Below are 26,338 nucleotides of genomic sequence, written 5' to 3'. Positions count from 1 at the left end.
CTCTAGTAAAGAATCTGAACCAAGACAGCTAAAAGCACAAAAATCTAGTCTTAAAATGTGCTAATCAACAAAACCTTACTTTTATTTTCTGAAAAACTTAAACAGATAAATGACAAAACATGTTCATTAACAGTCAACAATAAGGCGAGGAAGGAATTCACACTCTATTCCTCAAAGCAGCTCCGCAGGGCTTGTGAAACAAGCTTCTGATACAGTTTATACTGTAGTTGAAGCTGGTTTCAGAAAAGCTTCATGCTGGGTAAGAAAACTCGGTGAACTCTTTGGCAAAATCTCTTTCTGGCCTTTCCTCTTCTGCCAGTTTTGGTCATGGTCCCACCCAAATAAAATGGAGGGATTCAGATTTATCATTACATACAATCTTTCATCTAAACACTGCCTGCAAATGCGGAAGTCCCACCATGCCCTACAAGCTCACTCACATACACAGCATGTCATGTTCACATAACAGGAAACATGCCAAAGATAGACACCCAAAATTGCAAAAAAAAAAAAAAAAAAGGCCAGGTGCAGTGACTCACACCTGTAATCCCAGCACTTGGGGAAGCCAAGAAGGGCAGATCACGAGGTCAGGAGTTCGAGACCAGCCTGACGAATACGGTGAAACCCCGTCTCTACTAAAAAATGTAAAAATTAGCTGGACGTGATGGCATGTGCCTGTAGTCCCAGCTACTCAGGAGGCTGAGGCAGGAAAATTGCTGGAACCTGGGAGGCGGAGGTTGTAGTGAGCCGAGATAGAACCACTGCACTCCAGCCCGGGCGACACAGTGAGACTCCGTCACACACACACACACAAAAAAGTAAAAGAATATATTTCTCTTTCCTCCACCCCTCTATTCTTTTGACATGAGGTCTCACTCTGTCATCCAGGATGGAGTGCAGTGGTGCAATCTCGGCTTACCGCAACCTCTGCCTCCTGGGCTCAAGTAGTCCTCCTACCTCAGCCTCCAAGTAGCTAGGAGTAAAGGTGCACACCACCACACCCAGCTAGTTTTTGTATTTTTTGGTAGAGATGGAGTTTTGCTATGTTGGCAAGGCTGATCTTGAACTCCTGAAGTCAGACAATCCACCCGCCTAGGCCTCCCAAAGTGCTGGGATTACAGGCGTGAGCCACCACACCCGGCCACATATAAATAAATAAATAAATTCTTTTTCCCCCTCTCCAACAGGGGTTCTGCCTTCTAAACACCACATTGTCAAGCATATGCTTCCCACGCTTTTCTCATAGCTTCACATGACGATAACAACTAAGGAAATTTAATATAAATATCAAAGTCTCCCTGTAGGTCTTTCTTTTCTCTTCTAGGGGAACAGGTCCTGCTCCCATGACAAGCTCCCAAAGTGAAAAAATTGTCCAGGGCTAGAGAAAAGTAACTGGCATAGCTGTTCCAACACAAGCTCCCAGGTCTTCCCAGAGTCCACAGTTTGAGTCTTCAAAATTGCTGCTGAAAGGCTGCAGAATGAGTCCAACCTGACTTGGGATTATGGCTATCATACAAATCCAACCTTTTGTAACATATATAAAATCAACAATCAAAGGCCAATGAGACAGCCAACTCACAAACTCCAATGACAACTGATGTGCAATTACTGCCAGGACAGAACACCGGACACTGAGGAAGAGTGCAGACCTCTTAGTCCCTTAGGTTCAGAAGGGCATTTGACACAGAGTGGGCCTCTGATAATTCATGAAATGCATTCTGAAGTCGTTCAGAATGGAGGCTGCAATCTGCTGTGCTTGGGGAGTTGCCTCACTGTGCTCCTGGATATCACACAAAAGCTGCAATCCTTCTTCTTCAACTAACATTTTGCAGTATTTGCTGGCTGAAAGAAAATCAAGCAGAGACACTCCATGGACAACTGGCATTTTAAATATTCCCATGTCACCACATTCACCTTGCTGAAGAAAGAATACAAAGGTTTAAATGCTTTGGTCTAGGAATTAACAGATAAAATGAGTCAATCAATTCTAAAGCAGTACGTCAAAACTTAAATAATGCTTGGCTTGTATGAGATAAGAGTTGCTCATTTTGGTATGTTTACTTCCAGAAAACTCTATCTTCAAGCATTTTTTTTTTTTTTTTTTTTTTTTTTTGAGACAGAGTTTTACTCTTGTTGCCCAGGCTGGAGTGTAGTGGCACAATCTCAGTTCACTGCAACCTCCTCCTCCCAGGCTCAAGCAATTCTCCTGCCTCAGCCTCCCAAGTAGCTGAGATTATAGGCATGTGCCACCACACCTGGCTAATTTTTTTTGTATTTTTGATAGAGATGAGTTTCACCATGTTAGTCAGGCTGGTGTTGAACTCGTGACCTCAGGTGATCCACCCGCCTCAGCCTCCCAAAGTGTTGGGATTACAGGCGTGAGCCACTGCGCCTGGCCCAAACATCTTTAATCCTAGTTAAATGATGTTGAAAACACCAGATGTTAAATAAAATATAATTCATAAATGTTTTAATGCATAGATGAATGTACAAACTAAAGGAATGTTCCAGGAGCTGGAAACAAAGAGCACTTCAGCTAGTGTAAGCTAACCTGCAGCTAAGCCTGCGGCAGAAAGAAACTGGTGGTCTTAGTAATCAAGGCATTTAAATTTCAGCTTGCAGAGTTGGAGGCAAAATCCATACATAAAAGTAGACCCACAAAGGGCTAGATAAGAGAAGGGATAAGATACTGAAGCATCTCTGTCCTAGATGGGGCTGTAGGGGTATACGAGAGTAGGAGAGGAGAAATCTTCTCATGATCACAATCCCAAGTGGGTAATAAGGTTTGAATTTACACTACCTGAATGTTGCTGAGAAATTAATATAAAAAATCTAGCACAAGCCTAGGGAAACCTCTGGAGCACTTCACAGAAGCGAATACAAAACTGCCACAGGGACACGCCAATCCAGTCTAAAATGAATTCTCAGAAAAACAAGCCCTGATAAAGTTGACTTCACAATCCAAAACTGCCCCCACTCAACATAACACACATAATAAGATCAGATAAAGACTACAAAATAATTACTTTTAAAGAAGAAAAAAACAGGAATATCTGAAAAAGAAGCAAATAAAACATTCAGACATTTAAAAATGTATCACTGAAATTAAAGACTTAGTCCAAGAGCAGATTCAGACCCAGTTGGCCGGGTGCAGTGGCTCACGCCTGTAATCCCAGCACTTTGGGAGGCTGAGGTGGGTGAATCGCCTGAGGTCAGGAGTTTGAGACCAGCCTGGCCGACATGGTAAAGCCCCGTCTCTACTAAAAATACAAAAAAGTAGACGGGCATAGTGGTGGGCCTCTGTAATCCCAGCTACTCAGGAGGCTGAGGCAGGAGAGTCACTTGAACCCAGGAGGCAGAGGTTGCAGTGAGCTGAGATCATGCCACTACACTCCAGCCTGGGCAACAAGAGTGGAACTCTGTCTCAAAAAAAAAAAAAAAAAAAAAAAAAAAAAGAAAGAAATAAAAGAAAAAGATTTAGACCCAGTTAAAGAGAAATAGGCCAGACATAGTGGTTCATTCCTGTAATCCCAGTGCTTTAGGATGCCTGGGCAGGAGGATCAAGGCAATGTAGTGAGACCATGTCTGTACAAAAAAATAAAAAAATTAGCTGGGTGTGATGCTACATAGTCCCAGCTATTCAGGAGGCTGAAGTGGGAGAGTCACCTGAGCCCAGGAGGTTGAAGCTGCAGTGAGCTGTGACTGTGCCACTGCATTCCAGCCTGGGCAATAGAGTGAGACCCTGTTTAAAAAAAAAAAGAAAGAAAAAAAAAATTACCTATCAAGAAATGATAATTAGGCTGACAGTAGACCCCAACAGCAATAGAAAATAATAAAAATGGCCAGGCGTCATGGCTCATGCCTGTAATCCCAGCACTCTGGGAGGCTGAGGCGAACATCTGAGGTCAGGAGTTTGAGACCCAGAATGGCCAACATGGTGAAACCCCGTCTCTACTAAAAAAAAATAAAAAATTAGCTGGGTGTGGTGGTGCATGCCTGTAGTCCCAGCTACTCAAGAGGCTGAGGCAGGAGAATCCCTTGAACATGTGAGGCAGAGATCCCACCACTGCACTCCAGTATGGGCGACAGAGACTCTGTCTCAAAAAAAAAAAAAGAAAACTAAAAATATTTTTTCTCCCAAATGCTAAAATAAAGTAACTATCTGGAATTCTACACCCAGTTATATTATTATTTAAGAGTAAGAATAGGGGTGGGGTGACAGATTTTGTCAGTAATACACCATCGAAATCTGAATCCAGAAAAGGAGTGGTGGGGGTTAAAAAAAAAAAAAAAGAAAGCAGGATGAGCAAAGAAAATGGTATTTAGCAAATTGAGGCCAGGCGTGGTGGCTCATGCCTGTAATCCCAGCACTTTGGGAGGCTGAGGTGGGCGGATCATGAGGTCAGGAGACGGAGACCATCCTGGCTAACACGGTGAAACCCCACCTCTACTAAAAATACAAAAAAATTTAGCCAGGCATGGTGGTGGGCACCTGTAGTCCCAGCTACTCAGGAGGCTGAGGCAGAAGAATGGCGTGAACCCGGGAGGCAGAGCTTGCAGTGAGCTGAGATTGCGCCACTGCACTCCAGCCTGGGTGACAGAGCAAGACTCCGCCTCAAAAAAAAAAGAAAATTGTATTTAGCAAATTGAAATAAGCCTTGACTGTAAAACAGTAACAGCTAAACTATCTTTAAGGATATGAAAACAAGGTAGAAATGAAATATATTGATTAGTCATGTTCTTGGACAGAAATACTCATTTGTGGCTGGACGTGGTGGCTCATGCCTGTAATCCCAGCACTTTGGGAGGCTGAGGTAGGAGGATCACTCAAGCCCAGGAGTTCACAACCAGCCAGTGCAACATAGCAAGACCCTGTCGCTTTTTGTTTTGAAGTGTTGTGTTTTTTTTTTAATTTAAAAGAAAAAAAAACTAAATACATTTTTCTAAAGAAATACTCATTTGTCATAGAGATGGGAATTCTCTTTAGGTTGACTTATAACTCTAACATGATGCTGATAAAAATACCGTAAGGGTTGCTGTTTTGGGGGAGAACCCCAGGCATGGTGGTGTACACCCGTAGTCCCAGCTATTTGGGAGGCTGAGGTGACAGCATCACCTGAGCTGAGACTGCAGTGAGCTGTGATCAAGCCATTGCACTTCAGCCTGGGCAATGAAGTGAGACCCTGTCTCAAAAATAAAATAAATAAAATGAAAATAAAATAAAATAAAATAAATTTTAAAAATAAAATAAGATGCTTACCCTTCTAATTGTTGTGAAGATTAAATGATTTATTCATGAAGTGCTTACAACATTGCCTGGCACATAATAAGTACTCAACTGAATTCCAGTTGTAGTTAGTTTCTCCTGTTATAACTGTCTGAGTCTGTTTCAGGGCTATTCTGATCCAGTCATCTGCTATCTATTCATATGTCAGAACCACTCATGGCACCATTTTACAATGTTAAGAGAAGTCTACAGGCAAGCTCCTAAAAACCACATTTCTTTCCTTCTTTCTTATCTTAGAGACAGGAGTCTTGCTCTGTTCCCCAGGCTGGAAGTAGGCAGTTGCATGATCATGGCTTACTGTGGCCTTGAACTCCTGCACAAGTGATCCTCCTGTCTTGGCCTCCCAAAGTGCTGGGATTACAAGTGCGAGCCACCAGTCTGAGCCCATAAAAAACATTTTTCTGGCCAGGCACGGTGGCTCACGCCTGTAATTCCAACACTTTGGGAGGCCGAGGCGGGCAGATCACCTGAGGTCTGGAGTTCGAGACCAGCCTGGCGAACATGGTGAAACTCCATCTCTAACAAAAATATAAAAATTAGCCAGGTGTGGTGGTAGGCACCTGTTATCCCAGCTCTACTTGAGAGGCTGAGGCAGGAGAATTGCTTCAACCCAGGAGGCAGAGGTTGCAGTGAGCCAAGATAGCACCACTGCACTCCAGCCTGGGCAACAAGAGTGAAATTCTGTCTCAGAAACAAACAAACAAACAAACAAACAAACATTTTTCTTTGTTCTTTCCTGTTGATTCTGTCAGATAAACTTTAGAATAATTTTCAGATCCTCCATCTCCTACCTATTCATTTGAATTATATTACATTAATAAACTGAAAAGAAATGACATCTATATGTCTAATAGGTCATTCCATCTTAGAAAATGGAATGCTCTTATAATTATTTCAGGCTTTTAAATTATCTCATAGTTTTCTGCATATGTCTCATTACTTGTTAAAGGCATTTTAAAATATTTTATGTTTTTGTTAATAATGTGAGTGGTGGTATACTTTCCCTTAATTATATTTTCTGATTTTTGCTGGCATTATAAAACCATTGGTTTTTATACACTTGCTTTACAGCTAGTCAACAAGCTAAACTTTTAATTCTAAAAGTTGTTTCTTGGGTTTCCTGTTATAAAATAATAGCTTATATCTCCTATAATACAATGAAAAATTGTATACCAATTCTCAACAAAAGATATCAACGGGAAATTCTCAAAGGGGATTGTATTTTTTTTAAGACAGAGTACAGTGGCACTCTCATAGATCACTGCAGCCTCGAACTGCTGAGCTTAAGGGGTACTTCCACCTTGGCTTCACGAGTAGCTGCGACTATAGGTGCATGCCACGCATACCTGGCTAATTTTTTTTTTAATGTAAAAAACATAGGTGGGGTCTTGCTATGTTGCCTCAGCTGGTCTCAAACTCCTGGCCTCAAGCGATCTCCTGCCTCGGCCTCCCAAAGTGCTGTAATCTCAGCACTTTGGGAGACACCTCACCTGGCCTCAAAAGGGATTTTAAATGGCAAAACATGCAAAAAATATTTAATGTGTTTGGGAAATAACCCCTGACTCCTGGCCTCCCAATCTCCCATAGACCATTACACAGAGGCAGGTCCATGTTTTACTAAAGGAAGAGTGTCAGCAATAAACTGTTGAGTGAAAAGACCAAGCTATAGGACAGCATGCACAGAATGAGCCCATTTTGTTAAAAACTATATTTCACATACACAGCACATACTAAATATAGCATGGATATAGAAAAGTATCTGGGAGATTATCAAATTATTAACGGTGCTTGTCTGTGGGGAATACAAGTAGGAGCTAACTTTTACCTTCTATTTTGCTTGCTATCTACCCTCAAATAGATTACTAATTCTGAAGCATTGTTTTAAGCTAGTAAGATCTTTTTTCAGTTTCTTTTTAAACATAGCTAAATGCAGAGGACAGAAGTAGACAATTTTTGCACATCCACCTTGAACTTAATCATTACACAGAAAAATAGCTGGAAAACTATTATGTTTTGAACATATGTTGAATACATACGATTTTTACTGCAGACATGACACACAGCCCATAGTGCCCAGAGCTGAACCTCTGGTTGAGAGAAGTTGCCAAGGAGTGGGAAAAATGTCTTGAGAGATCTGAAACAAAAAAGTACAAAGATGTTAATCCAGAACTCAGGCCAGTGTACAGGGATATAATAATTTATACTATATAATTAATATAATAATGTACATAATTTTCATGGCCGGGCACAGTGGCTCACGCCTGTAATCACAGCACTTTGGGAGGTCAAGGCAGGTGGATCACTTGAGCTCAGGAATTCAGGACCAGCCTGGGCAACAAACAAACAAACAAACAAATGAAAAAATTAGCTGGCCCTGGTGGTCCACGCCTGTGGTGCCAAGTGGGAGGATTCTCAAGTGGGAGGATCACTTGAGCCTGGGAAGTCAAGGCTGCATTGAGATGTAATCCTGCCACTGCATTCCAGCTCCAGCCTGGGCAACAGAGCAAGACCCTGTCTCAAAGGGTTGAAAAAAAAAAGAATTTTCAACATTTTCCCCACAGGGTCAACTCCTCCCTGTGACCGAGCATACAATGAAGCTATTATTTAAGAAACTGCATTCTGTACTGGACACTTTATACGTTCAATATCTCACTGCATCCTCAATCTTACATGCTGTCAGCCTCATTTTACAGACAAAGAAAACTGACTTTCTAGAAATGACTTTCCCAATATCACAGAGAAATAGGATTTGAACATAAGGCTAACTGACTCTAACACGTCATCACTGTATCACTGAGTACAGCCTTTAAGAAAAGCACAACATTGGGCCAGGCATGGTGGCTTACACCTGTAATCCCAGCACTTTGGAAGGCCGAGGCGGGCAGATCATGAGGTCAGGAGACCGAGACCATCCTGGCTAACATAGTGAAATCCCATCTCTACTAAAAATACAAAAAATTAGCCAGGCGTGGTGGCAGATGCCTGTAGTCTCAGCTACTTGGGAGGCTGAGGCAGGAGAATGGCGTGAACCCGGGAGGCAGAGCTTCCAGTGAGCCAAGATCGCGCCACTGTACTCCAGCCTGAGAAAGAGAGAGATACTCCGTCTCAAAAAAAAAAAAAAAAAGAAAAAGAAAAGCACAACATCATGAAATTACCTATAGGTCACCAATGCTGTCATCTTACAACTTGAACTTGGCCAATTCTGGATGGCTGCATGCTAATCCAAAAACAAGAGAGAGAAACCAAGATTTGAATAATTCACCATTTAAGACAAAATTTTTCAAAATCTGGGAATGACTGAACAAATTTAGATACACCTACTTGGCAAAATATCAATCACATAACGATTATATACACAGAGTATCTTAACAGTGTGGGAAAAACTATAAGAACAAGGGGCATCTGTTTAAAGATACTGGACTGAGCACACATTTATACCTCTACTCCTTCCATAATCCCATTAACAGAAAGTAAAACAAAGAATGATGCACATGGAAAAATGGTAACTGATTTAATACCTAGCACTTGGAAAGGTTAAAACACAAACCAGGCTGGACGCGGTGGCTCACGCCTGTAATCCCAGCACTTTGGGAGTAGAGGTCTCTACTAAAAAAAAAAAAAAAAAAAAAAAAAATTAGTCGGGTGTGGTGGCAGGTGCCTGTAGTCCCAGTTACTAGGGAGGCTGAGGCAGGAGAATGGCGTGAACCCCGGGGGCGGAGCTTGCAGTCAGCCAAGATCGCACCACTGCACTCCAGCCTAGGTGACAGAGCAAGCCTCTGTCTCAAAACAAAACAAAACAAAAAACACAAACCAATTTGAAGAGAACCCCTAAGAGACTTAAAAATTTGGCATATGAGGTACTTTCTGAAGTGAAATTACAGGTCGGGTTGAAAATAGGAGGACTGGGCCGGGCACGGTGGCTCATGCCTGTAATCTCAGCACTTTGGGAGGCCAAGGCGGGTAGACCACCTGGGGTCAGGAGTTCGAGACCACCCTGGGAAACATGGTGAAACCCTGTCTCTACTAAAAAAAATAAAAATTAGCGGGGTATGGTAGCGTGTGCCTGTAATCCCAGCTACTCGGGAGACTGAGGCAGGAGACTCGCTTGAAGCTGGGAGACGGACGTTGCAGTGAGCCGAGACGGTGCCACTGCACTGCACTGCAGCCTGGGCGACAGAGCAAGACTCCATCTTGGGGAAAAAAAAAAAGAAAGAAAAAGAAAATAGGAAGACAGGTTCAAAGGATTAGGACTCCCAGATTTCTTTCATGATCCTTAATAAAAACATCTGGACTGGGCAACCGCATAAACAATTCAGGGTGGGAACACCATGCTAAAAACAGGGATGTGTCTGGAGTTAAAATCTAAATACTAAATGTTGAGATTCCCTGCCCCTCAACTCTCTTCTTTTACTAGGCTTTCAGACTATTGGCAATGAAGCTTATAATGTTTTTTTTTTTTTGGAAGATGAAATTTCACTCTTATTGCCCAGGCGCGAGTGCGATGGCACGATCTCGGCTCACTGCAACCTCTGCTTCCCGAGTTCAAGCAATTATCCTGTCTCACCCTCCAAAGTAGCTAGGATTACAGGTGCCCACCACCATGGCTGGCTATATATATATTTTTTAAATTTTATTTATTGGCCAGGCGTGGTGGCTCACTCCTGTAATCCCAGCACTTTGGGAGGCCGAGGCAGGCAGATCACCTGAGATCAGGAGTTCGAGACCAGCCTGGCCAACATGGTGAAACTCCATCTCTACTGAAAATACAAAATTAGCTGGGCATGGTGGTGCGTGCCTGTAGTCCCAGCTACTTGGGAAGCTGAGGCAAGAAAATCGCTTAACCCGGGAGCCGGAGGTTGCAGTGAGCTGAGATTGCGCCACTGCATTCCAGCCTGGGTGACAAGAGTGAGACTCCGTCTCAAAAACAAAAAATTATTTATTTTATTTATTCATTTATTTATTTTGGGGACAGAGTTTCGCTCTGCCACCCAGGCTGGAGTGCAGTGGCATGATCTCTGCTTACTGATGCCTTGGTCTCCTGGGTTCAAGCAATTCTGCCTCAGCCTCCCGAGTAGCTGAGATTATAGGCATGCACTAACATGCCCAGCTATTTTTTGTATTTTTAAAGGAGACGGGGTTTCACCATGATGGCGAGGCTGGTCTCAAACTCCTGACCTCAGGTGATCCACCCGCCTTGGCCTCCCAGCATGCTGGGATTACAGGCATGATCCACCGTACCCAGCCAAGCTTATAATTTGCACATAAAAGAATAGAAGTTTCTTCTCTAGGTAAGTTCCAACCAGTTTAGGACAAAAGATCTAAAAACACTACCACCGGCCGGGCGCGGTGGCTCAAGCCTGTAATCCCAGCACTTTGGGAGGCCGAGACGGGCGGATCACGAGGTCAGGAGATCAAGACCATCCTGGCTAACACGGTGAAACCCCGTCTCTACTAAAAAAAATACAAAAAATCTAGCCGGGCGAGGTGGCGGGCGCCTGTAGTCCCAGCTACTCGGGAGGCTGAGGCAGGAGAATGGCGTGAACCCGGGAAGCGGAGCTTGCAGTGAGCCGAGATTGCGCCACTGCACCCCCGCCCGGGGGAAAAAGGCAAAACACCCCCCAAAAAAAAAAAAAAAAAAAAAAAAAAAAACACACACTACCACCAGGGAACACCTATTAAAAGATCAAATCTAGGCCAGGTGTGGTGGCTCATGCCTATAATCCCAGCACTATGAGGGCTGAGGTGGGTGGATCACCTGAAGTCAGGAGTTTGAGACAAGCCTGACTAACATGGTGAAACCCCATCTCTACTAAAAAATATATATATACAGGCCGGGCGCAGTGGCTCACGCCTGTAATCCCAGCACTTTGGGAGGCCGAGGCGGGCGGATCACAAGGTCAGGAGATCGAGACCACGGTGAAACCCCGTCTCTACTAAAAATACAAAAAATTAACCAGGCGCGGTGGCGGGCGCCTGTAGTCCCAGCTACTCGGGAGGCTGAGGCAGGAGAATGGCGTGAACCCGGGAAGCGGAGCTTGCAGTGAGCCGAGATTGCGCCACTGCACTCCAGCCTGGGCGACAGAGCAAGACTCCGTCTCAAAAAAAAAAAAAAAAAAATATATATATATATACACACACACACACACACACATATATACACACACACACATATATATTTATAATATATATACATATATATATATATATAAATTAGCCAGGCGTGGTGGCAGGCACCTGTAACCCCAGCTATTCGGGAGGCGGAGGGATTCCTTGAACCCAGGAGGCAGAGGTGGCAGTGAGCTATGATTGTGCCATTGCACCCCAGCCTGGGCGACAGAGTAAGACACATTCTACCTGTCTGCAGTTTTCAATCAGTCCCACTCATAGCTGTCCCCACGGACAGCTCAGGACCACCATAACTTTAAGAAAATCTCTAACACAAAGGAACGAAATAAACAGCAAAAAAAAAAAAAAGCAACTTGCAGGAAACAGAAGCCTTGGAGGAACAGGAAAACTTAAAAATTAGGCTGGGCACGATGGCTCCTGCGTGTAATCCCAGCACTTTTGGAGGCCGAGGTGGGCAGATCCCTTGAGGTCAGGAGTTTGCAACTAGCCTGGCCAAAATAGTGAAACCTTGTCACTACTAAAAATTAAAAAGTTAGCCAGGTGTGGTGGCGCAGCTGTAGTCCAGCGACTTGGGAAGCTGAGGTGGGAGGATCACTTGAACCCAAGAGGTGGAGGATGCAATGAGCTGTGATCACACCACTGCACTCCAGCCCGGGCAACAGACCCGGACTCCATCTCAAAAAAAAAAAAAATCTTTTTTTTTTTAAAATTGGTCGGGCATGGTGGCTCACACCTGTAATCCTAGCACTTCAGGAGGCCAAGGCAGGTGGATCACTTGAGGTCAGTTCTAGACCAGCTTGGCCAACATGGTGAAATCATCTCTACTAAAAACACAACAATTATTGTGTTTTTACAAGTGTGCATTACCACACCTGTAATCCCAGCTACTTGGGAGGCTGAGGCAGGAGAATCACTTGAACCCAGGAGGCAGAGGTTGCAGTGAGCTGAGATTGCGCCACTGCACTCCAACCTGGACAACAGAGTCAGAGCCTGTCTCAAAAATATAAAATAAAATTTTAAATTATCATTATTATGTTGAAAGAGATAAGAGAAAAATACATATAGGACCTATGAAACAAAAACAGGATATTATATTTTTAGAAGAGGATTCAGAACAAAAAAGATAAATGAGATAGATATGAAAAGATGAGTCTGGGAAGGCCAACATTCCAGAAAAAATGATTAAAGAAATGTCCCAGGGAGGAAATGAGCTTCCTGACTGATAAGTACCCAACACAATATATGAAAATAAACCCACAAAAAATAAAAAAAATTAACAAAAAATAAAAAATCAAAATAAACCCACAAGGCAAGCCATTGTGATTTCTGAATACAGAGGACAAAGGACAAAAATCTTAAAGCTTAAAAACAAATTGCACAGGAGTTCTCAACAGTGATCCTGACAAGTAAAAGACAATAGAGCAAACATTTTTAAATTCTGAAGGAAAAATATTTCAAAGCTAGAATTCTATACCCAGCCATTTGATCAATTAAATGTGAGGGTAAAATAAAGGCCTTTTTAAACAGGTATGGTCTCATTTTCATGACTCTCTTCTTAGGAAGCTACTGGAGAATATGATCCAACAAAAGGTGGGAGTAAAACCAAGATACAGGGAGGCACATAAGCCAGGAAACACAGAATCCAACACGAGAGAGGCAAAGGGGGTCCCCGAGGATGATAGTAAAGGAATATCCGAGGATGACAGCAGTTCACCATATACGGTATACCAAACAAGCAGACCACATGGTAGGAACGCAAAGACTCTGGGAAAGAAAATCCTGAGTAGGTGAAGTGTACAGAATATGTATGAAGATTTATACCTTGAGCACACACTTAGAAAGGCTGTGCATAGAAACAGTGAGAAAAAGAATCTAAGTTTCCCAAAGTGGGAAAATGAATTGATAGATTCCTAAAGCGATAAAGTCAAGAACAGCGCATAGTATGTTATTTAGAAATAAGGAAGTTGGCTAGGCGCAATGGCTCATGCCTGTATTCCCAGCACTTTGGGAGGCCAAGGTAGGCAGATCACTTGAGCTCAGGAGTTTGAGAACAGCCTGACCAACGTGGCAAAACCCCATCTACAAAAAATACAAAAGTTAGCTGGTTGTGGTGGCACACACCTGTAGTCCCAGCTATTTGGGACATTGAGGTGGGAGGACCACCTAAGCCTCAGAGGTTGAGGCTGCAGTGAGCTGTGAATTGTGCCACTGAGCTCCACCCTGGGAGACAGACCCTGTCTCAAAAAAAAAACAAAACAACAAAATAAATAATTTTTTTAAAAAGCTGATGGGAAAGAGGACTGAAATAAGTCATACGCAACAAAATGTTAACAGAGATAGTTTTGGGTGGAAAGATATGGGTTAGTAATAAGTTTTTCTATATTTTTCCCACCTTTTTTTTTTTTGAGACAGAGTCTCGCTCTGTTGCCCAGGCTGGAGTGCAGTGGCACGATCTCAGCTCACTGCAAGCTCCGCCTCCCAGGTTCACGCCATTCTCCTGCCTCAGCCTCCTGAGTAGCTGGGACTACAGGCGCCTGACACCACGCCCGGCTAATTTTTTGTATTTTTAGTAGAGATGGGGTTTCACCGTGTTAGCCAGGATGGTCTCCATCTCCTGACCTTGTGATCTGCCTGCCTCGGCCTCCCAAAGTGCTGGGATCACAGGCATGAGCCACCACGCCTGGCCTATTTTTCCCACTTTCTACAATCATATTAATTATTTAGAAAACTACATTTTCTGTAATTAGAGATTACTCTGGATTTTGTAAAGAAGAATGTGGTTCCTGTACCAGATCTTGAAGAAGAGCACGCCTCTGGAAGTCACGGGATATCCAAAGCTGTCTGTCAGATGTCAGGTGGGCTATGATACCTGCAGCAAAATAGCTGACTTCCATTTCCCTGCTACAGAGTAAACTGTTGATATGCTTCAGCGCATCTTCGGTCACCAGCTTGGAAGAGAGTTCTCTGATTTCTGCTATGTTGTTCTACAGGTCAGATGGAGCAGAGAACCCCAGAGACGAGAAGGGAGGGGAGAATCAGGAATTGGCTTTTTTCACTTTCCTGCTTCTCAGGTCAGATACATCCAGAACACTTACTCCTGTACCCACCTCTGCCTCAAGCTAGCCTAAAGCCCACAATCCAACTCCCTTGATGAGGATGATCATTAACAACAGTCACTAAATAGGTACTTACTAAGTGCCAGGCAGAGTACTAGATAAACAATTGTCTTTTTATCTATCTTATCTCATTTAATCTTTAAAATACTACTACAAAGAAATGTGACACTAAGCATGACAAACTTGTCACGTTCACACTGCTAATAACTGGATGAACTAGAGTACAAATCAAGGCCTAACTCAAATACTTAACATTACTGAAGGTCTGCTCAAGGTTACGTTATCTCTTAATAACAATGAAAGTCAGGCAGTATTTTCTTTATTTTATATGTTACACTAATTTTCTATGCTGTGTAACAAATTACCACAAACTTAGTGGCGTAAAACAATACGCATTTATGATTCCCTGGTTTCTGTGGGGCAGGAGTCTCGGCATGACTTAGCTAGACCCTCTTCTCTGAGATCTCACAGGGCTGCAATCAAAGTGCTGACTGGGCTGCATTTTCACCTGGAGGCTCCACTGGGGGAGAGTTTACTGCCAGCCTCACTCAGACTGCTGGCAGAATTCATTTCCGGTGGCTGCAGGACTGAGTGATTCAGTTTCTCGCTGGAGACCACGTTCAGCTCCTAGAAGCTGCCCCAAGTTCCTTAAACTGTGGGTTCCTCCCTCCTCCAACCACTTACTTCATGACTGTTTGCTCCGTCAGGGCCACAGAGAAAGAGTCCCTACAGTGGGCCTGCTAGCAGGACAGATTACATATATATAAATATATAGCAACGTAATCATGGGAGTGATATCTTATCATCTCTGCCATATTCCCTTGGCTAGAATCAAGAAACAGGTCCTGCCCACACTCAAGGGTAGGGGATGTCAGTCTCAGGAGGCTGGAATCACTGGGAGAATCTGTCTACAAAAATGAAAAACCAAAGGTTTAATGAGGTGAAACAGTGAAAGTAAACACAGCAGTTTGTGTTAGTGTTAACTGCTGCTTCTGATGAACCATTCAGGAAAGCACACCCTAGCCACGACTATATTGAGGCACATAGGACACTAAAGATTGAAGCAGATATCGAGATGTCCTCCTGTGCCTGTTTTTCCCAAGACCAGCTATATCCCTCATCAACGCATGATTTCAGTGTTAAGTCTACCATGTTACCCCCTAACAAGACATTCTTAGCACAACTGACAGGGACACCACAGGTGAGTCCCAAGATTTTTCTTGTAAATCCTCACATTCTGGATCTCTCAAAAAAAAAGAAAGAAAGAAAGTGGGCTGGGTGTGGTGGGTCACACCTGTAATCCCAGCACTTTGGGAGGCCAAGGCAGGCAGATCACGAGATCAAGAGATTGAGACCATCCTGGCCTCTCTTTTGGTAGAGACAGTGAAATCCTGTCTCTACTTAAAAAGTACAAAAATCAGCCGGGCGTGGTGGTGCATGCCTGTAATCCCAGCTACTCGGGAGGCTGAGGTGGGAGAATCACTTGAACCCTGGAGGCAGAGGTTGCAATGAGCCAAGATCGCACCATTGCACTCCAGCCTGGGTGACAAGAGCAAGACAAAAAAGAAAAGAAAAGTGGACAATCTTTTAGGTCAGCTAGTAAGATATGTAGAATTGTTTAGGATATATGAGGCATCAATTCAACTTTCTGGCATTATTTCCCATTCCTTTTCACCTTCCTACTTTTTCCCCATATTCTAACCATTCCATTTTACAGTGTTCCTCAATGATTACACTTATTTATTACATTATAAATAATCTTCCCTAGCCAAAAATGACTTTGTCCCTTCTTTATACTTTTCCGTACCTTCCAGATTTCCAGTATTAATCATTTATTCCTCTCTGTGAGGCCTTTCACATCTACTTTGTTGTGAGTCCTGTATGTGTGAGATACATGAAGATAGGGCACAGTCCCTCCATGAGTTCAGGACCAAGGCTCCCAATGGACTCAGTGCCTCTCTTGCAGCACTCACTTGTCAGTTGTAAATCAGACACCTATTTGTACACATGTCTAACACTGCCTTCCTGAAGTTATGAGCAACATCACCTTGACATATTTCATGCATCTGTGTCTTTCCAATGCATACGGCATGGCAAAGTGAAGGTGCTTACTATATGTCTTTATTACTTATTGAAAAATCTTCACCTTTAGCTCTAGGAAACAAAGAAATGCCTCAATTGTAGAATACCTTGATTGAGAGGCAGTATATAAGTATCAACAAAGAAATTGCTAAAAAAATGGACTGCCTGGATAAAGCAGTATAGTAAACTGATTAGTATCAGAGGGTCTGGAGCCAGACTGCCTGAGTGGTGTTTTTTTTTTTTGTTTGAGCAGAGTTTCGTTCTTGTTGCCCAGGCTGGAGTACAGTGGCACGATCTTGGTTCACCTCAACCTCTACCTCCCAGGTTCAAGCGATTCTCCTGCCTCAGCCTCCCAAGTAGCTGGGATTACAGGCATGTGCTACCATGCCCAGCTAATTTTTGTATTTATTTTTAGTAGAGACAGGGTTTCGCCTTGTTGGCCAGGCTGGTCTTGAACTCCTGACCTCAGGTGATCCACCCACTTCGGCCTCCCAAAGTGCTGGGATTACAGGCATGAGCCACTGTGCCCGGTCGAGTTGGAGTTCTAATTAGGATAAACTGCATTTCTGAGACAGATTCTCTATGAAACGTGGATAACAGTGTATGGTAGAATACAAAAATAACACAACCTTTCCTATCCCTGTATATACTCCCCATAGCAATGTGACTTTACTGCCTTTAATCTGGGTTTAAATATATAATCTGTGTTGTCCTATGAAACATTAGCAAGGTGACATAAGCAGAGGTTTAAAAAGCAGTTGGATAGTGGGGCCTGCCCTCTGAGACTGCCATGTGGAGAAGCCCGTAGACAAAAAGCCTGCCAGCTGGTAAGCAGCCCCAACTGTCAGACATGAGAGTCAGGCCTTCTTAGACCCTCCAGCCCCAGTCAAGCCACCAGATGACTGCAGTTACATAAGTGACCCCACATGAGGCCAGACAGACCAGAAGAACTTTACAGCTGAGCTGAGCTCAAACTATTGACCCACAGATTCATAAGTAAATTAAACGGCTACTGTTTTAAGCCACTAAGCTATAGTTTGTTCACAACAATAAATAACTGATACACAATGGTATTTACTCTGTAGGACTAATGTAAAGATTAAATGAGTTTATACATGTAAATTGCTTACAATAGTGCCTAGCATACAGTAGGTACTATATAAGTGTTAGGTTTTGTTTTCAAGCAATTAAAATTAATTCAAAACAATTCACCTTACCAAAAGACCAAGTACTTTGCTTTGTATTGCTGACTCTGAAAACGTCTGTCAAAAAAATATATATATACAGGTTACTTTATCATGAAGAAAAGAACTTTACATATAAACTCAATCCTGTCTTCCCACCTCCAAGACTTGGATGAAGATTTCCAATCCTTGATTTTCAATAAAGTGCTTGCAGGCAGCTGGAGACCCATCTGTAAGATTCCAAAGTGCTTTCAAAGTAAACAAGAGGGTGACATCATCTAAATTCTTAGTAGTCTTTTGTTTTACTATTGCTAGAAGTTCCTAAAAACCAGAGAGACAGGGAGTTAGATGCTGTAATGAATAATCAATTGCAGTATAAAGAAAGCAATGTTAAGATGCATCAAACCTCGGTTCTAAACCCAAGTTCTGCCACTTAGTAGCTTTGTGATCTATTTTCTTTCTATAAAATAAATTACAACTACTTTTTACAGTTTTTGTGAGGATTAAATGAAAAAAATTTAAGTTTAGTGAGCACTTAGTCCAGTTCTTGGTATATGGTCATTAAGTTCATAATCAAGTACATTATTAGCTATTCCATTATTTTTATTTAGAACACTTAGTCAACACCTTCTTTAAACCAAGTACAAAAAAAAAAAAAGTGGGCCAGGCGCGGTGGCTCACGCCTGTAATCCCAGCACTTTGGGAGGCCAAGGCGGGCGGATCACGAGGTCAGGAGATCGAGACCATCCTGACTAACACTGTGAAACCCCGTCTCTACTAAAAACACAAAAAAATTAGTCGGGTGTGGTGGCGGGCGCCTGTAGTCCCAGCTACATGGGAGGCTGAGGCAGAAGAATGGCGTGAACCCAGGAGGCAGAGCTTGCAGTGAGCCAAGATCCCGCCACTGCACTCCAGCCTGGGCGACAGAGCGAGACTCCGTCTCAAAAAAAAAAAAAAAAAAAAAAAAGTTGGGGGGTTAGAAGTCAGACAAAAAAAAGTTGACTTTTTAAAATTAAATAAAAGAATTTTAAATTTTGGTTAATTATCTGATGGAAACACATAAAAGCCTAAAATTTAGGCTTTAGGAAGGGTGGGAGAAGGGAGCCTCCATACAAAAATAATATGTAACTGAGACCAGAAGAAAAAGAGGATAAACCAGCCCAATAAGAAATGGGGACAGGCAGGAATGGGGCTCGGGGGAGAGGGGAGGAAGCACATGCCAGGCAAAGTTTGGGGCAGGAAAGTCTGCTGCTCTAAGTCACTGAGCAGGTCAGTGGGGCTAGAACACCAGGACAGCGTTCCATCACATGACCTCACATCTTGAAGAGGCCACTGGTTCACTTTAACAGACTGCAAAGTACCATTTGAGATCAACATTTCTAGAAAGAAGTCAAGCTAGTATTTACAGCCTCTTTCAATATCAGACTGTCATGCGAGAGGAAAAAGACAATTTTCACTTTAACCAGCTGATGAAAAGATACATAAAATATAACAAAGCACCAAACAAATCAGAATGTGTATTTTCGAGAAGAATGAGACCACCTCAAATATTCTGCCCAATCAGTTGAGAATGTGTCAAGAGACTTCATCACAAAAATAAATCTGTGAAAGTCAAGAGGAGAAGAAAAGAGTGGCAGATGAGATGGGTGCACTCACCCAGGCAGCTAGTTAGATGAATGAGAGCAAGACCAGGAGCCGGGGAAGTGAGCCTGTCCCTGAGCGTAACACAGTGGCCAGGCCCTTGATCACACAATTTAGCTTAATGATACTCAAAATAACTATGCACTGTTACTACTATGACAGATGTCATTTTTTCAACTGAGACCCGTTTTCCACATGAAAAATCTAAGACACAGAGGAGACTTATCCGTTGTCATATGACAAGTGCCTAGCCTGCTCGCTTTACCTGTACCTTATCTAGTCCTGTTACCCCTCCCAGCAACTTTATGTTCCTCGGATATGTTCCTCTATAACATTGTATGGCAAAACTCCTACCTGAGTTAAACGTAACTATCAGTTACTTCATACCTCCCAACATTCAACATATTAATGTTGAAAAAGACTGAGTTCACCTGGTCTCAATTTCAACATCTGCTCATAAATTTCAAAAAAACACTTAACTGTATTTGTCAGTACTACTTTATTTCCTAATGAATTTTCTCCAAAGACTACTACTACTTCTCTCTTTTCAAACTTGAATCACCATCTTCTCACTCCCCTCATTTGATTTCTTCATCTTCTTTTTCACTGAGAAATACACCCACTCTTCCTAACAAAAGCTACCAACCTACTTGCACTTGCATCAATATACTCTGCCTTCCCTTCTGCTCCAATCTAAAGCCAATATCTTTACTTTTACTCTAAACCCAATTTCTGCACATACAGAGATTCAGCACCAAAATTATTTCCTTTTATTTTGCTTGTGGCACCAACTTCTCCCTCTTTAGAACTCTTCTCGTGGGCACAAAATATGTCTTAATGTTAGTCGATCTTTTTTTTTTTTTTTTTTTTTGAGACGGAGTCTCGCGCTGTGTCACCCAGGCTGGAGTGCAGTGGCGCGATCTCGGCTCACTGCAAGCTCCGCCTCCCAGGTTCACGCCATTCTCCTGCCTCAGCCTCCGAGTAGCTGGGACTACAGGCGCCCGCCACCACGCCCGGCTAGTTTTTTGTATTTTTAGTAGAGACGGGGTTTCACCATGTTAGCCAGGATGGTCTCGATCTCCTGACCTCATGATCCACCCGCCTCGGCCTCCCAAAGTGCTGGGATTACAGGCTTGAGCCACCGCGCCTGGCCTGTAGTCGATCTTTTTAAAGACTGACCCCACCTCTGCTTTCCCTCTCATTAAATTATATCAAAAAGTTACATCCATTTCTCACCTCCCATTTGCTATTTCATCCTGCTCCAATCAGGTTTTGGCCTACCACCCCACTGAAATAAGCAAGTTGACTAATGACTTCCTCTCACCAAATCCAATGGTCAGCTCTGTCCTCATGTCACTCCACCACTCAGTAGTATTTGATATAATGGCCCAATTTTTCCTGAAACATTCCTCTTAGATTCTAAAACACCCTCTCTTGGTTTTGCTTCTAATGCACTTTGGATGCTCCTGCTCAATCTCCTTTTCTGGTTCATCCTTCCCCCCCCCCCCCCCCCACCAGTAAACAGGCACATCTAGGAGAGACTATAGGTTCAATTCCAGACTACCACAATAAAATAACAAATAACAAGTTACACAAATTTGTTTTCCCACTGCCTACAAAAGCTATATTTACACTATAATGTAGTCTGCTAAGTGTGCAATAGCACTATGTCTAAAAAACAATGTGGATACCGTTTTTTTTGAGACAGTCTCACTGTGTTGCCAAGGCTGGAGTACAGTGGCATGATCTCAGCTCACTTCAATATCCACTTCCCGGGTTCAAGGGATTCTCCTGCCTCAGCCTCCCAAGTAGCTGAGATTACAGGCCCGTGCCACCACGCCCGACTAGTTTTTGTATTTTTAGTAGAGATGGGGTTTCACCATGTTGGCCAGGCTGGTCTCAAACTCCTGACTTCACGTGATCCGCCCGCCTCAGCCTCCTAAGGTGCTGGGCTTACAGCATGAGCCACCACACCCAGCCCAATGTAGATACTTTAATTTAAAAATATTTTATGGCTGGGCGCAGCAGCTCACGCCTTTAATCATAGCACTTTGGGAGGCAGTGGCAGGAGAATCGCTTAAGTCCAGGAGCTCGAGACCAACCTGAGTGACGTGGCTAGACCCTATCTCTATCAAAAAAAATGTAAAATTTTATCTGGGTGTGGTGATATGCACCGGTGGCCCCACCTACTCAGGAGGCTGAGGCAGGAAGATCACTTCAGCCCAGGAGGTCGAAGCTGCACTTGAGATGGGTCCCCACTACTGCACTCCAGCCTGGGTAACAGACTCTACCTTAAAAAATATGTATATATATAGATTAAAAATGCTAAATCACCTGAGCCTTCAGCAAGTGGTAATCTCTTTGCTGGTGGAGGGTCTTGCCTCAATGTTGATGGCTGCTGGCAATTTCTTAAGATAGCAATGATGTTTGCCCCATCAATTGACCCTTCCTTTCAAGAAAGACCTTCTCTTTTTTTTTTTTTTTTTTTTGAGACAAAGTTTCACTCTTGTCGCCCAGGATGGAGTGCAGTGGCACGATCTCGGCTCACTGCAACCTCTGCCTCCTGGGTTCAAGTGATTCTCCTGCCTCAGCCTCCTGAGTAGCTGGGATTACAGGCACACGCTACCACGCCTGGCTAATTTTTGTAGTTTTAGTAGAGACAGGGTTTCACCATGTTGGCCAGGCTGGTCTGGATTTCTTGACCTCGTGATCCGCCCTCCTCGGCCTCCCAAAGTGCTGGGATTACAGGCATGAACCACCGTGTAACTTCTTTCAAATTTGGAGTCAATCCTCTCAAACTCTGCTGCTGTCTCATCCAACTAGTTCTTTTTTTTTTTTTTTTTTTTTTTTTGAGATGGAGTCTCGCTCTGTCGCCCAGGCTGGAGTGCAGTGGCCGGATCTCAGCTCACTGCAAGCTCCACCTCCCGGGTTTACACCATTCTCCCGCCTCAGCCTCCCGAGTAGCTGGGACTACAGGCGCCTGCCACCTCGCCGGCTAATTTTTTGTATTTTTTTTTTTGTAGTAGAGATGGGGTTTCACCATGTTAGCCAGGATGGTCGCGATCTCCTGACCTCGTGATCCGCCCGTCTCAGCCTCCCAAAGTGCTGGGATTACAGGCTTGAGCCACCGTGCCCGGCCCCAACTAGGTTTATATAATAAGTCAAAGTCCTTTGTTGTCATTCCAACAATGTTCACAGAATCTTCACCAGAACTAGATTCCATCTCAAAGTACGTCTTTGCTCTTCCCTAACAAGCAATTCTTCATGTGTTAAAGTTTTAGATTGCAGCAATTCAGTCACATCTCCAGGCTCCATTTATAATTTTAGTTCTCTTGGCATCTACAGTTACTCCTTCCACTAAAGAATTGGACCCATCAAAGTTATTCACAAGGGTTCCAACCAACTTCTGAACTCCTGGTAATGTTCATATTTTGACCTCCTCCCAAGAATCATGAATACTCTTTTTGTTTGTCTGTCTCTGTCACCCAGGCTGGAGTGCAATGGCACAATCACCGCTCACTGCAGCTTCAATCTCCTAGGGTTCCAGTGATCTTCCCATCTCAGCCTCCTAAGTAGCTGAGAGTACAAATGCATGCCACCATTCCTGGCTAACATTTTGTAGAGACAGGGTTTCGCCATGTTGCCCAGGCTGGTCTCAAATTCCTGGCCTCAAGTAATCTGCTCCCCTTGGCCTCCCAAAGTGCTAGAATTACAGACACGAGCTACCGCTATGTATTTTCTTAATGGTATCTAGAATGGTGAATCCTTTCAAAAGGTTTTCAGTTTACTTTGTCCAAATTCGTCAGGGGAATCCCTATCTATGGCAGGTCTAGCCTTATAAAATGTTTCTTTTTTCTTTCTTTTCTTTTTCGAGACAGAGTCTCACTCTGTCACGACCTATGCTGAAGTACAGTGGCTCAATCTCGGCTCACTGCAACCTCCACTTCCCAGGTTCAAGCGATCCTCCCACCTCAGCCTCCTGAGTGGCTAGGATTACAGGCATGTGTCACCATGCTGGGCTAATTTTTTTGTATTTTTAATAGAGATGGGGTTTCACCATGTTGGCCAGGCCAGTCTGAAACTCCTGACCACAATGATCTGCCTGCCTCGGCCTCCCAAAATGCTGGGATTGCAGGTGTGAGCCACCACACCGGGCCACAAAATGTTTCTTAAATGATAAATAAATAATATAATTAATAAATAATAAATTACTAAATTACTCTCTGATTAATGGGCTGCAGAATGGATACTGTATAACAAGCAGGAAAATATTAACTTCCTTGCTTGTACATCTCCATCAGAACTCTTGGGTGGCTGGTGCATTATCAATGAGCAGTAACATTTTGAGAGAAATCTTGCCGGGTGTGGAGGTTCACACTTAAAATCCCAGCACTTTGGGAGGCCAAGGCGGGTGGATCACCTGAGGTCAGGAGTTCGAGATCAGCCTGGCCAACACGGTGAAACCCCATCTGTACTAAAAATTCAAACGGGGCCAGGTGCAGTGGCTCACGCCTGTAATCCCAGCACTTTGGGAGACCAAGGCGGGTGAATCACCTGAAGTCAGGAGTTCGAGACCAGCCTGGTCAACATGGTGAAACCTCATCTCTACTAAAGATACAAAAATATTAGCCGGGCATGGTGGCACACACCTGTAATCCCAGTTACTCGGAAGGCTGAGGCAGGAGAATGGCTTGAACTCAGGAGGTGGAGGTTGCAGTGAGCCAAGATGGGGCCACTGCACTTCAGCCTTGGCGACAGAGGCAGACTCTGTCTCAAAAAAAAATTCAAACTGCCTTCTTGACATCTCAAGCATCTCAGTAATGAAAACATCCAAAATCACTCTTGATTTTTATTCTTGATTTCATCTCTATTGTAAAAAGACATACAAGCTAACAAGACAAAATAAACCTAACACTAGATATTAGATATTCATAAGCACAAGATTCCACCCGTAACAGCAATGCAAAAAGTAAAACCCTTAGAATAAATGTAAGAAGCATATAATAACATGACAAACACTTGAGCATACTTCTGGAGGACATGAAAGACTTGAATAAACACACTCTTGTTCCAAGATAGGAGAAATTACAGGATGTCAATTTTTCTACATCAATCTATAATACAATCCCAAAGAAAATGGGTTTTTTCCCCTCAGAAACAGGAAGCCAATTCTGGTGTCTGCACAGAAAAAACAAATAAATAAGGATAACTGAAAGAAATCTGAGGACAGATCTTAAATATTTAAGTATTGATAAAGTTAGTGACCAGGCTGACCAAAATGGTAAAACCCCATCTCTACTAAAAATACAAAAATTAGCAGGGTGTGGTGGCACACGCCTCTAATCCCAGCTACTCAGGAGACTGAGGCAGGAGAATCACTTGAACCCAGGACGCAGAGGTTGCAGTGAGCCGAGATGGTGCCACTGCACTTCTAGCCTGGTGACAGAGCGGGACTCCGTCTCAAAAAAAAAAAAAAAAAAGAAAGAAAAAAGAAAAAAAAGAGATAAAAGTTAGTGAGTAGACAGACATGCAAATTAATGGAACAGAATAAAGTCCAAACATAGATATATACGGGGGAATTTAATATGATAAAGGTAGCATAAAGAGTGCAAAGGCAAGTAGAAACACAGAGAAGAAAACTTGAACTGACCCAACATCTCAAAACAATTCCAAAGGAAAAAAAGAAAGAACAGAAATCATAGGATTAAAAACGTGAGGAGGCTGAATGTGGTGGCTACCAACACAGCTACTCAAGAGGGTCGCTTGAGCCCAGGAGGATAAAGCTGCAATGAACCATGATCATACCACTTGCCACTACACACCAGCTTCAGCACACGATGAGATCAAGTCTCTCAAACAAAACAAAACAAAGAAATTTTTTAAATACTTCATGATAGAGGGAAATACTTTGCAGTGCGCCATCAATCCCAGATGCACAATAAAAGAGAATGAATTCAACTACATGAAAATAAAAAATTATTGCATCATAAAACATCCCATAAATGAATTAAAAATAAACAGCAAAATGGGAGAAAATACATGCATTCCAATATCATAGTCAAAGGCTTGTTTCCTTAATGTATAAAAAAATCCTGTAAAGTAGAAAAAAGCCACAGACAGTTTACAAAAAACATAAATGATTCGGCTGGGCATGGTGGCTCACTCCTGTAATCCCAGCACTTTGGGAGGCCAAGGTGGACGGATCACAAGGTCAGTTGGAGACCAGCCTGACCAACATAGTGAAACCCTGTCTCTACTAAAAATATAAAAATCAGCCAGTCGTGGTGGTGCGCTCCTGTAATCCCAGCTACTCAGGAGGCTGAGGCAAGAGAATCGCTTGAACCCGGAAGGCAGAGGTTGCAGCGAGCTGAGACTGCACCACTGCATTCCAGCCTGGGCGACAGAGTGAGACTCCATCTCAAAAATAAATATATAAATAAATAACTCTTGAGGAAAAAGAAAAAAAGGCCAGTTGCGGTGGCTCAAACCTGTAATCCCAGCACTTTGGAAGGCCAAGATAGGAGAACCACTTGAGCCCAGGAATTTAAGACCAGCCTGGGCAACACAGTAAGACGTCATCTCTACAAGTAACTAAAAGAAATATATATATATGGCCGGGCGCGGTGGCTCAAGCCTGTAATCCCAGCACTTTGGGAGGCCGAGACGGGCGGATCACAAGGTCAGGAGATCGAGACTAGCCTGGCTAACACGGTGAAACCCCGTCTTCTACTAAAAAAATACAAAAAACTAGCCGGGCAAGGTGGCGGGCGCCTGTAGTCCCAGCTACTGGGGAGGCTGAGGCAGGAGAATGGCGTAGACCTGGGAGGTGGAGCTTGCAGTGAGCTGAGATCCGGCCACTGCACTCCAGCCTGGGCGACAGAGGGAGACTCCATCTCAAAAAA

At 43.3% G+C, this 26,338-nt stretch overlaps 1 protein-coding gene across 2 annotated transcripts in view; it reads right to left on the bottom strand.

Annotated features, from left to right (window-relative positions):
* Window positions 1-53: 53 nt before the first annotated feature.
* The window catches only part of ZYG11A (zyg-11 family member A, cell cycle regulator), a 62,004-nt gene continuing 35,719 nt past the window's right edge, over window positions 54-26,338 (bottom strand). For both annotated transcript variants that reach the window (XM_025355820.1, XM_025355821.1), the window contains 6 exons: window positions 17,955-18,116; window positions 17,829-17,873; window positions 14,203-14,397; window positions 8,443-8,504; window positions 7,324-7,421; window positions 54-1,842 (listed from right to left, as the gene is read on the bottom strand). In XM_025355820.1, coding sequence (XP_025211605.1) covers window positions 1,667-1,842; window positions 7,324-7,421; window positions 8,443-8,504; window positions 14,203-14,397; window positions 17,829-17,873; window positions 17,955-18,116 — 738 coding nt within the window. In that variant the 3' untranslated portion in view covers window positions 54-1,666. The remainder of the gene's footprint in view (window positions 1,843-7,323; window positions 7,422-8,442; window positions 8,505-14,202; window positions 14,398-17,828; window positions 17,874-17,954; window positions 18,117-26,338) is intronic.

The sequence above is a fragment of the Theropithecus gelada genome, chromosome 1 (genome assembly GCF_003255815.1).
Source record: "Theropithecus gelada isolate Dixy chromosome 1, Tgel_1.0, whole genome shotgun sequence".
NCBI lineage: Eukaryota > Metazoa > Chordata > Mammalia > Primates > Cercopithecidae > Theropithecus > Theropithecus gelada.
Note: the sequence above shows the minus strand (reverse complement) of the source record. Positions and strands in the feature narration are given on the sequence as shown.